The 16232-nt window shown below is 35.3% G+C and overlaps 1 protein-coding gene across 1 annotated transcript in view; it reads right to left on the reverse strand.

Moving 5' to 3' along the window:
- Positions 1-16232, reverse strand: part of slit1a (slit homolog 1a (Drosophila)) — a 100960-nt gene that overhangs the window by 56594 nt on the left and 28134 nt on the right. Inside the window, exon 5 of the mRNA XM_048205990.1 lies at positions 15112-15183. Coding sequence (XP_048061947.1) covers positions 15112-15183 — 72 coding nt within the window. The remainder of the gene's footprint in view (positions 1-15111; positions 15184-16232) is intronic.

The raw sequence follows: 16232 nt of genomic DNA on the forward strand, positions 1-16232 counted from the left end.
CTCAGAATTGTGGGATATAAAGTCACAATTACCATTTTTACCATTTTCATTCCGTGGCAGAAAAGCTTCCATAAATAAGAGATCAATAATATTGGTGTGAAATCACCTCCAGTTCTATCACTTCTCCAGCATCCACTGATGCAGCCCTAGATTAGCCAGTCTCAAAGCAAACCTACAGAGAGCTGCTCTCATTTCCAAACACACTTTATTTATTAACAGAAGCTTCATCCGCCTCTCAGTGTAGATGAGCGACAGAAACTCCAAAAACCACATTGCCACCGTGACTCCACTTCTCTGCAAGTCACTTATCTTTGCAGAACCAATGATGTGTTGTGATTTCCATTATAGAGATGGGAAGAATACTTGAAGGGATATTTCACTCAAAAATATAAATTCTGTCATCAGTTACTCAACCTCATGCACTTCCAAATCCACAATGCTTTCGTTCATCTTCAGACTATGAATAAAGATATTTTTAAAATTCTCTCATCATTTTTGTTCATTGAAAGTAAAGGCAAACAACACTTTCAAACTTTAAAAAGTTCATAAAAGATCGTAAAATAAATTCAAATGAATTGAACGGTTTATTCAAAGTCTTCTGAAGAAACAATTGCTTTATATGATGAACCGATTTTAGCTGGCTTCATGCAACTTTTGAGAGTTTATCAGTGTGCACTGAGGGCACATCATTCTGAAATCTAAAGAACATCATTCTGTCATCTAAAATGACAAACGGCAAACCCTAGACTTCACCAGAATGCGAACGCCTGTGCAAGAACATAAACACACATCAAGTTCACTATTTAGAACGCAGCCAAAGTCGCATTTACAAGGTACCCGTTAGATACCGTGAGCACTTTTGAGGATTAAATAATTATTGAACTTGCTTGAGTTATACAGGTTAGTGACATGAAATTCAAAGATATCCATTTTTTATTTTTTTATTTTCCATGCTATTGTAGTAACATTTGTTTTTAGAAAAAACTGCACATAGGAACAGTATAAATTGCTTTTTGTGACTAAATGTGTGGCTCTATACAGTCTAATCAGTACACAAAATTGTATCACTTTATTTCTCAAACCTTCAACCTGTATTTTTGGATACATATTAATATATGTTTTTGCCTAATCATTAAGAACATTGTGAAATGTTGATGTGTGAGAACATCAATTCATACGACAGAAATATGCTACATTTCCTGGAGAACTGTTCAAATTTGTAATATTTAGCAGATCTTAGTAGATCTATGTATTGTTCAGCAGTTTGTAAAATATAGTTACTTTATATTGAAGCCATTTGTTCTTACAAGCTGTGAATCTGTAATGATCTTAACAGCTTAACAACTCATTTGACCTTAACACTTGTAAACATAACAGTTTAAACATTTGGCATAGTTCAAATATTCTTAAAATCTTTCCAGATTATTGTTTAAATATTCTTTGCCTGAATTAATCCGACACAGAAATAAACACTGGCTGAAGGAATAAACATAATCCTTGTATTCATACAAGTATCTTTGATCTACAGTGATGTTTATTAACAAACACACAATTAAACTATTTGGGCAAACACGTGTCATGTATGGTGTCCCTCAAGGTTCTGTCCCAGGACCGCTATTGTTTTTACTCTGAGAAATAGAACTGATGCACAAAATTAAACGAATGTGACAGACTAGATGAAGTGAACAGACTTCAGGATAATAAGCAAGTCCAAAGAGCAACAGAAAATGAACGTCTGTATGTCATAAAAGTCGTAAGCATTTATTTTGACCTGGTTTGTGCATATAAGTAACATCTGTAGAACAGCTTCATTTCACACAGGGAGTAACTCAAAGTTGAGGAGCATATTTTCTGTACATAATGGAGTGGAGAATATAAAACCCCTCAACTGTAATACTTTGATGGCAGGATGTTCCTCTGCATCACACGTTTTTGTAACAAATCCAAAATGAACGGAGCAGCCGTTCACAGACCAGCATATTCTACACAGATGTCACATTGTCAGAGTGGAGGGAGAGTTTGTGCAAAAAAAAATAAGACTTAAAGAACTAAGATTTTGATGAGAACAAAACAAAAGGCACAACTTTTCCTGATTCCTCCTTGTGTTCCTTCTTTTGTCCGTTTTTTAAAGGCATTTTATTATTAAACTCTTCAATAATGTTATGCAGTTTTGTTATAAAGTAATAATGAAGCCTGTTAAACAATGTTCCTGTATATATAAACCGGCTAAGGATTTGATTAGGGTCGGTGTTGAGAGTAGATATAGTATCTCTACTATATTTTCCAGCACAATGATCATCACTCTCATTGAAAACAAACTATAAAGCTGCCTCTCCTTTACCTGATGCAACACAGGCTCAGATTAAAAATCAGTTTCAGATGGCAAAAAGATTGAATCCAATATTTGGTGATAAAATAGCATAACAAGAGTTTTATAAGCTATTTTCTGAGGCTGGTTATTTTTGACCTGGAACATCACAAGTGTAACAAGAAAAAAAATACAGTACAAAAATACAAGTACAAAAAAAAGTACAAAAATTATCCCAAAAAATCTGGGATGTTGTTATATCCTGTGTGAGCAAAGTCAGTAAGTTTTAGTCCAATGCAATAACATTAACTAACATTTCATATTGTTTATTTGAAATAATTAAAAAAGCAGTTTCGTGTCTATCCTTGTGTTGTTCAACTGGTCGAGATTGATATGGGATTCATAAAGTAATTAGCACTTTTTAGAGAGACTAATTAGTACAATAATCTAATTATGCTGCTGAAGATGTAATTAGTAGCTAGTAATTATTCATTTTTAGAGTAACTTACCCAACACTGATGGAGCGTTTCCCAAAAGCACTGTAATCTAGGTTGCATATGCAGAAGTGTCTGTAAATTACCATAAGCCGTGGAACACAATGGACCGTAAGACCATCATGTGCATCTTAAATCAATAAACACTTCTTTCAAAAGACACTTCTTAAATCACATTGACGCATTTTGATCAATGAAAAGCCTTTGTATATTATTTCAGAATGTGTTGGTAAAAAACACCAATTAAAACAATAGCTGCTCTGCAGTGCCATCAAAATAAAGTGTTAGCAGATATTAAAGGTGCCCTAGAATTAAAAATTGAATTTACCTTGTCATAGTTGAATAACAAGAGTTCAGTACATGGAAATGACATACAGTGAGTCTCAAACTCCATTGTTTCCTCCTTCTTATATAAATCTCATTTGTTTGAAACACCTCCGAAGAACAGGCGAATCTCAACATAACACCGACTGTTACGTAACAGTCGGGATCATTAATATGTATGACCCCAATATTTGCATATGCCAGCCCACGTTTCCAACATTATGAAAGGCATTAGACAAGGGCAGCCAGTATTAACGTCTGGATCTGTGCACAGCTGAATCATCAGACTAGGTAAGCAAGCAAGAACAATAGCGAAAAATGGCAGATGGAGCAATAATAACTGACATGATCCATGATATCATGATATTTTTACTGATATTTGTAAATTGTCTTTCTAAATGTTTCGTTAGCATGTTGCTAATGTACTGTTAAATGTGGTTAAAGTTACCATCGTTTCTTACTGTATTCACGGAGACAAGAGCCGTCGCTATTTTCATTTTTAAACACTTGCAGTCTGTATAATTCATAAACACAACTTCATTCTTTATAAATCTCTCCAACAGTGTAGCATTAGCCATTAGCCACGGAGCACTATCAAACTCATTCAGAATCAGATGTAAACATCCAAATAAACACTGTACTCACATAATCCGATGTATGCATGCAGTATGCATGATAAACACTTTTTAAAGATCCATTTTGAGGGTTATATTAGCTGTGTGAACTTTGTTTATGCAATGATAGAGTCGAGAGCTCGGGAGGGGGCGGAGAGCACAGCAAATTAAAGGGGCCGCAGCCTGAATCGGCGCATATTTAATGATGCCCCAAAATAGGCAGTTAAAAAAATTAATTAAAAAAAATCTATAGGGTATTTTGAGCTGAAACTTCACAGACACATTCAGGGGACACCTTAGACTTATATTACATCTTGTAAAAAAACATTCGATGGCACCTTTAAGCAGACAGTCTACTAATACTCCAATGACTGATAGTTGACAAGTTACTTCTAGTCAGTAAATGTCTAAAGTGGACCATTGAAATAAGGGTTTATCCCCAAATGTCCATCAATTCCACCATTTTGCTCAGAGAATGTCAGAATAAAATATGCTTATATAAACTAAAGTAGTCCAAAGTAAATATATTTATATTTTATAATACATAATACATAAATATTGGCCAAGATTTTATATGAAGGCACATGTATGTCTAAAATAGTTTCCTTCTGCACTATTTAGGGTCCAGCTGACGTATGCATGAACTGTGTTGACATGCCTTTTCTGCACCAGCACAGCTTGTGTATATCCATATACAGACAATAAACTGAAGGCTGAGATCCGGCCGAGCCGAAACGGGAATTTATATGACGTTTACAGCGACACTCTTAAAGGTCATCTGAACTAACATTGCACAGAGTTTTGCAATGACGTTTCTCAAACCAGATCACTCATTACTTGCATTGTTTCTGGAAGCTGTAAGGTCTCGAGATGTTGAACCAAGGCCAAAACGTGATTATAAAGGGCTCTGTTACTGTTTAGCCTTGAGTGTTTGTGCTCCTTTGGTTGGAAACATAATGGATGCACACAGAACAGAATTACAATGATGGATTTCATAAAGTGATATATATTGATTACAAAGAAATGTTGTGCTTTCATAAATTAATCTGGTCTGAGGTCTAAGCATTTTGCATTTGCAATGCATTAACTAATGAAACTTTTGTAAAGTGTTACTCATGCACTCTTGTGGTGGTCTAACCGATCTTCTACTAGTCTGACGCTCTTTGCTAGTCTTCATAATAAAGGCCTTGAAGGACGCGAGAGGGGGAAGAATGGGCTACTAAATGGCAGAGGAGTTCCAGGACATGCCAGGCCCCATTGTGCCATTCTTTATCACGCCTGACCCAAAATCAAACATGCAGGTCCCCGATCTCCTTGGTGACATTGCAAGGCCTATCACTTGGAGACCGAGAACAATGGCAGCCTGGGAAAGCCCATGGTGCGAGGAAAGGCCAGGCTCTTTCACTTAGACAAGAGGTGGCATTGCTCTGACTTAGAAACACAAGCAGAAGGGAAGGCTCTTACAGATCTAACCCTCTGAAAAAGCCCCTGGGTTCTCCTCTACACGTCTTCATTTCTTCAGATGCATCTGTATAGTATGCCGCTCAACAATTACTTCATAATCTTTTCTTGAAGAATAGCACTTGTGGTTTATGCTATGTCAGTTTTCTAAGAGCACACGTTCTTTTCGAAAACATGAAAGCATATATATAAACTATATACAGAAGCAGTTGGCATGAAATATATTTGAAAAATTACTTTCCTGCTAACAGGGAATGTTCTCAGAACATTGTCTACAGAAGTTATGAAGAAAATTTATAAATTTAAATTTAATAATTTATAAATTCATTATTTATACATTGCTCATGGAACTTTTTTCCTGAAATGTTTCAGCTTTTTTTTTTTTTTTTTTAAATGTGACTACTTGTTTCGGAATGTTTAGAGAACATTCAAAAGTAACATTCCCATAATGTTTGCAAAATGGAATGTTCCCTTAACCTTTGTACAACCAAGAACGTTTTAAAACATTTAATAAACTGGATGTTTTGAACATTCAGAAATAATGATTTAAGAACTTTTCACAAGATGTAATATCAGTCTCTGGTGTCTCCAGAATGTGTCTATGAAGTTTCAGCTCAAAATCCCCCACAGATCATTTATTATAGCTTGTCAAATTTGCCCCTATTTGGGTGTGAGCAAAAACACACCGTTTTTGTGTGTGTCCCTTTAAATGCAAATGAGCTGCTGCTCCCGCCCCCTTTCCAGAAGAGGGCGGAGCTTTAACAAAGCTGGAGAATCTCACGCAGCCAAAATGAGGATAGTCAGTAACGGTGTTCAGCCTTACATTGTTCAAACCGGAGTCGACACTGATGGAGAGACTCAGGAAGAAGTTACAACTTTTAGAATGAAACTGGACATTTCTGAATGGTTAGTGGATAAATTGATGTAGTTGCTGTGGAGTTGATTCAACTCATCCACTAGCATGTGCCGAAACGTACAGATTAAGGAGCGGTAATATTATAATAAGATCTCCATCCTTCGTCACCAGGGGAGTGAAATCTGAGCAGCTCGTTTTTTCACATGCTTGCAGAGAAAGACTTGCCAAAACAAAGTTACTGGGTTGTCCTTTTTCACGTTTTCTGGGTTGGTAGATGCAACGGGGACACGATTATAGCACTTAAACACAGAAAAAGTCAGATTTTCATGATGTTTCCCCTTTAATGGGAATGTTAGCAAAACTATAACTTTGCAACTCCATGTCAGCTAACTTTAGACAAGAAGATGATCTTGAAAAACATCTGCCGTGTTTAAAATCTTGATGATCTAATACACATTGGACATCAACTAAAAGAAGATTTTTGAACTGAAGCAAGAATACGACTGCTCAGAGACCAATTATAGCAAATCACAGAGTCATCTATGCAAATTAACCAGTTGATAAATTCTGCTTGAGATGAAATGGACAGCACGACTCCTTCACAGCAAGATAAGCAACCCTTTATTCTTCCAAAAATCTGGGCAATTTCAACACAAACTTCCGAAAGAACCAAACGAGACCAACAAATTCAAGCAGCAACAACTTCACAGTGAGAACTATCCCTTAACAACTTATTGTACCATTCACCATACATGTCATTGAAAAGCAATAGTCATTCCTTATTCATGAATATCCCTGGGTGCCTAAAATGATGGAGATTTGAATAATGACAAATGAAGAGATCCTAATTGGATTGATGGAGGTGACTATTCGGTCTAGAAAATGTTGAAATAAGTTGCCCTGAAGGCTCTTGCCTATAGCGTAGTCTCATGACAAACACAAACAACAACTGCAACATCTCATGGAGTCCAGTCATTAAGTGTGCACTTGGACAAACAGAACTGTTGCAACACTGTATACGCACTACATGTGCATTTCCGTTCCGGCTCGGCCGGATCTCAGCATTGCTGATCCAGAAAAGGCATGTCAACACAGTTAATGCACACGTCAGCTGGACCCTAAATAGTGCAGAAGGAAACTATTGTACTTGTGCATGTACCTTTGTATGAAATCTTGGCAAATGTTTATGTATTTGTTTGTCATGTTAATTGAATATTTACTCTGGACTACTTTAGTTGATTTGAGCATATTTTTTTTCTGACATTCTCTGAACAAAATTGTGGAATTGATGGACATTTGGGGATAAACCTTTATTTCGATGGTCCACTTCAAACATTCTACTGACTAGAAGTAACTTTGCAACTACACTACCAGTAAAAAGTTTGTAAACATGAATATTTCAAAAATACAGTAAAAACAGTGAAATATTATTCCAATGTAAAACAGCTGTTTTCTATGTGAATATATAGTAAAGTGTAATTTATTCCTGTGATCAAAGCTGAATTTTCAGCATCATTACTCCAGTCTTCAGTGTCACATGATCCTTCAGAAATCATTCTGATATGATGATTTGATGCTCAGTTATGATCAAAGTTGGAAACAGTTGTGTTGCTTAATATTTTTTGGATACTTTTTTCTGGATTCACTGATGAATAAATAGCCAAAAAGAACAGCATTTATTCAAAATAGAAATATTTTCTAACAATATAAATCTTTACTATCACTTTTTATCAGTTTAACACATCCTTGCTGAAAAAAGTATTAATTTCTTCCTTAAAGAAAGAAAGAAAAAAAAAAAATACTGACCCCAAACTTTTGAACAGTTAATTAAAAGATTTAATTTAAATAAATGCTGTTTTTTTTCTTTTCTTTTCTTTCTTTTTTTTTTTTTTTTACTTATTATTCATCAAAGAATCCTGAAAAAAGTAACATGCTATAAAAAAAATTATTAAGCAGCACAACATGATAATAAATCATCATATTGGAATGATTTCTGAAGGATCATGTGACACTGAAGACTGGAGTAATGATGCTGAAAATTCAGCTTTGCATCACAGAAATAAATTATATTTTAAAGTATATTATAATAGAAAACCATTGTTTTAAATTCTAATAATATTTCACAATATTACAGTTTTTTTCTGCATTTTTGATCAAATAAATGCAGGCTTGATGAGTAGAAGAGACTCTTTCGAAAACATTAAAAATAGTAATGTTTCCAAACTTTTGAATGGTAGTGTATAGTGTAACTTATTCAACTAACCCGAAGCCTAAATTAACAGTCTATTAATACTCTAATGAGAGTTAGGACTCCATTTATTTGCATTAAGATCTATACTATTCAAAGAGTTGCTAGAAGCTCAGAATCAGAGGATGTCATGCAATCATGATATTTGATATGACAATTGATCCAATCAACCACAAAATGTATAAACAGAAATTTTCATAAGCTTTTCAACACAAAAAGTAGTTCAATGCATGAAGGTGCAATAAACTTTATAAAATATGTCCATTAAGTCCAAAATTTGGCTCAATGAATGTAATAAGATCATCAACAAAATTAGTGCAATGTAAATATTCAATTAAACTAACAACAAATAAATAAGGCCATTGTTTCAACTTCTAAAATATCATGACTATTCCTCACTAATATAGTGAAACCTGTTCGACTAGTGAGCAGGACCTCACTAGTTGTACATTTAATGGATCATGTTTGGATTTAAATCTAGTGTTTTGCACAAGTTTCTGTGAGGGTTATGTTTAGGAGATAATCTGTGTAAGTCTATGAGATGTCTTCACTAATATAGCGAAACAAACATGTGTGGTTTGAGGAAGAGAGGAGTTGGGAAAGAGAATGAAGGACAGTTTTAGGCAATGCAGAGACTGTCCTTCATATTTCAAATGGGAATATGCCTTCCACAAAGAACAGGTTGATGCATAAAAAGCAGAAAAAAAAAAAAAACATTCAAAGACGATATGCTGTCCTTGGCCATTCCCATCTCAGTGACGAGGCTTATATGTTCGGAGACACTCTTGGCTCATTTGAGATGCCAAACAACACGCCTTGAATGTAGACGAGAGTCGCGGCCAAAAAAGAGCTGTCAAGTCAGTCAATTCTTGCTTCTAGTCAATCTACAAAAGCAAATGCAAATATTGCATTCATGTTCTGGGTTCCTGAGAGAGTGAATGCATTTAAAACATTTTATTCAAGCTTCATGCATTCTTCTGAATGTGTGCAAGTTTCATTAAAAACAAACAGCAACAACAAAAAGCTGAGAAAATCGTGATTTGTCCGGATGGGATTCAGATGGAGTAGATCGAGTCCATCAAAGCTTCACAGTCGTTTCCTCTTCATGGGTTCAACAACAAAAGCCGGAAAAACTCGTCTGTCATAAACGACAGAAAATCTTGTCAATGGTGGGGAAAGAGTTAATAGAGTTGTTAACAAACCCTTCTACACCATTCCCACTCCTGCTCGAGACCTCACCATGGATAAACCGCATACGCGCGCTTTCTGCGATCGGCGCAGATCTACATACTAATGCGCAAAACAGAGACGTGTTTTGTGCCGCTCGGAAGGAATGATTTTTATAATTGGAAGCCTGCCATAATTTCATCCAAGGCACTAAAGAGATTTCTCCCATCATGCCTCAGCCAAGAAGGCAGACTCAATCGTCTCTCAAGTATCTTTTACCTTTAGAGATTTCTGAAAGCCAGTCGCCCGTGGAAACTTTCCCCTGGACTCGTTCCAGCTCCGTATGAACAGGCTCGAGTGTGAATAGCACACAATCTAACCTCCGCGCACTCTTTACCATCTCCGAGCTTCAGGGGATGCGAGCGCTTCGGCGTCTTATATCACAATATTTGTCTGTTTGGGAGAATAGCATTCGTTCTTCAGTTGCTGCCATACATTGAAAGCGGTGCATTGAGTCAAAGCCACTGCTTTCCTGTCTAACTGGGCCAAGAACAAGGGCACAGTTATTCCCGCAGCCGGGGAAAGCTGTGTGCGTCTCTGCAGGGTTCACCTGTAGTCGCTGCCAGCCTCCCACATGCTCCTGCTCACAAAGACAGTAATATGAATGCTTTCACCGCTGAAAACTACACTAGAGTGATCAGGCGTGAAAAGACGCCATTACGCTGACTTCAAAACGACGTCACAAACGCACCAAAAAAGGCCGTGTTTTTCGTCTTACGGTGTCGTTTTCTGTGGTCTGACTGCTTTGAGGGAAACTCGCATCACTGTACAAGCTGACTTTTGTCTAGTGTTGAACAAACTCTGAGTTTGTCTCACAACGCTTGAAACCACATGCTGGGTAAAAACAACCCAAGTTGGGTTGAAAATGGACAAACCCAGCGATTGGGTTAAATGTTTTATTTAACTCAAATATTTAAAAAAAATTACTGTATCGCTTGCTTAAAATGAACCCAAAGTATGTTGGAAATTAACATTTAATTATAAGTTTAATTAATTATAATTAAACAATAAACATTTATTAAATGACTTATTAATAAATGTTCACCTTTTGATTATTATTATTGTTGCCTGTAGTAATTTATGTCTGATTTTTAATTTCCAACCTATTTTTGGTTCATTTTAAGCCAGGCATATCCTCCTGGGAGCCAGGAATAGACTTTTGTCCTCTGTAGTGGACATTATATTTTAGTGATTTTCCTCTGACATCTCACAGTTTTAAGTCTGGATGTCCTGTAAAGAGCACATTCAGGGCTTTTCAAATGAGATATCAAATGTTTCAGAGATTTCACCATGATCACTCCCACTCCTTGGTCTTTAAAAATGGCTGACATTAATTTAATGATCAAATTTATGGAGATCACCCTTATGGAGATATGATAATATTTTGTTATTATCATTTACATCTGAATAATTTTCTAATTGTTTGTCATAAATCAACATCTTGGGGGTTTCAAATCAAAATATGACTTTCTGTTTCAAAACTTTACACATGTCGACTGTAGAGGACAAACGGGACTTAAATCACGTTTATCAGGAATTTTAGGAGATATAACAAGTGAACAGCAAAATAAATTATGTATCAATATTCCTATTAATTATTAGATATTATTGTGAAAATGTTGCCAATTATTACTCCCATTTTCATCACATGTTGCTCCAAGAACACATTAATATGCAAATTAGATACATTGTATTGAATGGGAAACCCCATGCATGGCTATTTTACCCACATATTGCATAAAGTAAAATGGTTTATCAATTAATCCATTATATCTGTCATAATATAGCTGAGAATCATCTTTATACAAAGTTTGGTTAAAAAAAATCCTGAAGCCTAAAAATTGATTGGTGATTAAAAAAAATCCCATTGTTTTTGCCTATACATGTGTCATTTTATTTTTTAAACAATTTAGTCCTGGTGTCCACTACAGAGCACATAGCATAACATATGAATAAAATATAATTTTCAAAAATGTTATTTTTTCATTTGTTTCTAATGCTCTAAACAATATAATGACGTGAAAAAATACTAAATTCAGTTAATTGAGTTAAATAAAACGGCCCAGCATGCTGGTCAAACATTTAACCCAACTGCTGGGTTTGTCCATTTTTAACCCAACTTGGGTTGTTTTTAACCCAGCATTTTATACATTGATAATGTTCTCTGTCAACTCAGGGTTTGTTCCAGAGTTTATGACTAACGAACAGAGAGTTATCTGACTTATTTGACTGAAACAACAGAAAAGCAAAGTAAACTTGAATGTTATTTGGTCATAAAAACAGATTTAGCTACAACAAAATATGGGAGTACAGTGAAAACGAGCCGGAGACAGAGCAATGAGGAAATTAGGAGGAGATTCTATCCAAAATTAAACAATAATTTGATCCGACTTCAGAAACAATATGTGCATTAGTGACCACCCACTTTTTTTGGTTCTGTATGTTTTCCATTCATTTTTCCCATAGGGATTTCATGCATCAAGCCAACCAGCTACGAGAAGAATCACAACATTGCAAACTTTGATTTAGAGCAAAAGTATTTGAAAATCAGACAAAAATACAAAGAGACTGGGGGGGGCTTCATAGAGACAGGATCTAAACAGAGCGTTACTGACAGACTGGGAAGAGAGGAGCTGCAACAATGGAGAATATGGGGAAAATAATCAACATTTAATCTAGTAGAGCCCAAAAACTACATCAAGACTTTAGGTATAACAGGTCCTCTTTAAACATTTAAATGGCAGGAAAAAACATCACAGTTGCCACAATGTTTTGAAAAGGCAGCTGAAATAAAATATATGTCTAACTGAATTCATTTAATGAATAATTTATATAGATTCACAAAGAGCTTTTATTTATATATTTTAGTTTGATTTTAATTCAAAACTTCAAAATAATACAATATTAATATTAACTCAAAACAATCCAGTTGTCGGGTTTGTAGGAAATGGAGCCGTCCTCTTTTTTCCCCGTGTCTCGCTGAATAAAGATGTCTGCGCTGCCAACAATTCTCAACCGCTTACTTTTTTTTCTCCAGAAAACGGTGTAATGACTTCTGCATGTCATATCAATCCATCATTTGTGGAAGTATGTGTTTAACAGGGCAGGTTATTATGAGAAAGAGCCGGTTGTGCAGCACGGGCCCAGAGGGAGGCTGTGTCTCCTTCTCTGAAACACTGAAACGTCACTCCTGCTGACGGCTCTTCATTGTGAATATTTCACACAGCCTCTCCTGCCTATGAATAATGGATGACAGCGAAATATAGAATCGCTTGTACATACATGGAGAATTCTGTCTGTGTTTGTCCTCTTTTCATCTCTCTCTCTCTCTCTCTCTCTCCCTGTTGTTCATTTCCACGTCCCACTCGTTCTGAATATTTCAGCATGTTTTTAAAAATGTCTCTCTGGCTTCCCTCAGATGGGTTTGTGGAGTCTCGGTTGCGTAAATCATTAAAAAACAGCAACAACATAAAGATCCACCTTGAACGGCTGGAAACAGGAACAAAGCGTGATGATCAGACTGCAGAGCGTCTCTTTTCAGAAACTGATTTGGATTCAAATATCCATGCAAACTCGCTCTCATAAACAGTGCTGTCACTATACAGCAAATCGACACGGATCTATGAACGCTATTAGAGCAACTTGATTCTCTTTGGAAATTTCAAACCATGTCTATAATAAGGCGACTTAAAAGGTTCATTTATACTAAACCTACAAGTGAATGGCTTGAAATCTGCTAATTCAGATTAAGTCTAACAACAAATATTAAGATGTCTTCTATGCATATTGTTCCCCATTTACATGGTTTTAAACTGTTATATGCTTCATATGCACACGGAAAAAGCAAAATGCTTATCAGCATGAAGACAAAAACAGCTTAAAAAGTCACACACAAGCCTCAACTTTTGGTACATGAAACACGTCAAGAGTCAACTAACTGCTCATTATAAATGGTGGAATCAAATTTTGATATGAGGAATTAAATTTTCCTTGATGTTTTGACATATTTGTTGTTTTATGAAGACATAATTTAAGTCTCATGCACTGATTGGACTGTCTTTGATCATCTTTGTCACACGTCTCACTATTTGTTGTACTGATTAATGTAAAATATATAAACTACCGTTCAAAAGTTTGGAGTCTGGGGTCAAAAAATTGCCACTTTTATTCATCAAGGACACATTAAATTGATCAAAAGTTACAGTAATGTTACAAAAGATTCTATTTCAAACATCAAAGAATCCTGAAAAAAATAAAATGTGACAGTTTCCACAGAAATCTGAAGCAGCACAACTGTTTTCAACACTGATAATAATCAGAAATGTTTCTTGAGCAGCAAATCATCATATTAGAATGATTTCTGAAGGATCATGTGACTCTGAAGACTGGAGTAATGATGCTGAAAATTCAGCTTTGATCACAGGAATAAATTATTTGATCAAATAATTCTTATTAGAAATTCAGAATAGTAAGTAAATCTATCTATCTATATATCTATATATCTATATAGATATATAGATAGATTGTATTTTGACCCATACATTGTATGGGTCAAAATGATCTTATGATGATTTTATTTTTTTGTTCCAAAAATCATTAGGATATTAAGTAAAAATCATGTTCCATGAAGATATTTTGTACATTTCTTACCGTAAATATATCAAAACTTTATTTTTGTATGTAAAGAGCATTGCTAGGGTCTTCATTTGAACAACTTTAAAGGTGATTTTCTCAATATTTTGATTTTTTTACACCCTCAGATTCCAGATTTTCAAATAGTTGTATCTCGAGCAAATATTGTCCTATCCTAACAAACCAAACATCAATGGAAAGCTTATTTATTTCAGCTTTCAGATGATGCATTATGGTCCAGGGTCACATATTCTGATTTATTTCAGCATTGTTTAAGTGACCAGGATTTTCCACGTTTATAGTGTATAGATATTTCTGGATAGATCAGACATTAAATATCTTATTCTGATGATCTAAAGCCTCAGCTCAGACAAATATTAGTTACTAGAAAATGGAAAACGTACACTCATTCCCCTTGATCAGCACATAAATTTGCACATGTATTCAGTGAATTAGAGCCACAAAGTGATTGCTGTCTTGAGTCTTTATAAAGAGTATTTCAAGCAATTTGACAATGATGATCACGAATAATGATTATAAAACCCAGCAGTATATTCATAATAATTCATAATATTCATTCATAACAATACAACAACACTAAGAAAGAAAGAAAGAATCTCTTCCTTTTATCCAACTTTAGTCCCAATACATGAACAATATGGCTTAAAAATCATCCATCCTTCTAGCAAAATCATTCAAAATACAATCCCACTGTCATACATGCAACATCAGAGAGCGCTTTTGTAAATGTCGAGTGACACCACAGGTATTAATAAGCTGGTTGCTCTCAATACAATAATTGATTAAAACATTATTTTCCAAATGCTTAAATGTGAATGTGGATTCATTGTGTGATTTTCCAAATGCATCAGGCAACATGAATCATCAAAACATCAAACCAATTCCATGAAAACCAAGCAACAAAACAACAGAAAACAGGGACTTACAGTCTGGACAGAGCCGCGTTCTTCTGAAACAGAAGCTCTGGAAGCTGGTGAAGCTGGTTCCTGTTCAGACGTCTTTGAGAAAAGAAGAAACAAACACCAGTTCACAGACTGAAGGAAGGCAAGACAACAGCTCCAGAACTACAGGTGACAAGCTATGATGGAAAACTGATGATTCAGATGCCCTTGAACACTTAACCTCAGTTACAACAGGGGAATAAGATGCTGTACATAATGACAAAACAAAACTTCCTGAAATATCGTGAAGAAAGCAGGAAACTAAACCTGGGGAGCTCTGGCTCATGCACAAAATGATACTAGCAAGCGAAACAGCAAATCTCCAGAGTTAAATCAGCTCTGCTCAGAGTACATATGGTCCCTCTCTAAATAGTGTTCAAATAACACTGAAGCACAGTTAAAGTTAATGATATAATTAAGCACTTAATTAAGTGATGATTGTGCATTAGTGATGAACGCCTGCTGTTAACAAGCAGAGTCACTGAAGAAAAGAGAAATACAAGAACTACAACTGACTTCAGTCACAGCCTTATTAATTGCTTAATTATCTCATTAACTTTAACTCTGCTTCAGTGTTACTTTAACACTATTTAGAGAGAGGGACCATATGTACTCTGATTTAACTCTGGGGATTTTACTGTGTAAGGGGAGTTGTTATGCACAACGGTTTATTGCTTTTATAAAATGATTAGTCCATAAAATTATTCATTTCAATGAGGTCACAGGTGTATGATTGTAGAATAATTTAGAACGGCTTCAAACGCGGCTCAACCAATCAGAATCGAGGACCGGTGTCATGAGAAATCGGGTCTCCTTTAGGACCCAGGCGGTAATGCCTGATCAAAAGTTGTTATCGTGATGACTAATTATAATCTATTTCACTATTGTATGATGTTTATTACATTAAGTGCACAAACAACATGCTTGAAATATAAAATTAATGCCTATGTATTGCATAATAAAACAAGCTGGAAACACAACCATGCCCAAAATGTATTTTTTTTATAATGATAATGATTGCTGCAACATACTATGTTCTGTAAAAGTAATTTAATATTAATTTTACACAATACACTGCGTTCCAAATTATTATGCAAGAGACAAAT

The sequence above is a fragment of the Megalobrama amblycephala genome, linkage group LG10 (genome assembly GCF_018812025.1).
Source record: "Megalobrama amblycephala isolate DHTTF-2021 linkage group LG10, ASM1881202v1, whole genome shotgun sequence".
In the NCBI taxonomy this organism is placed as follows: domain Eukaryota; kingdom Metazoa; phylum Chordata; class Actinopteri; order Cypriniformes; family Xenocyprididae; genus Megalobrama; species Megalobrama amblycephala.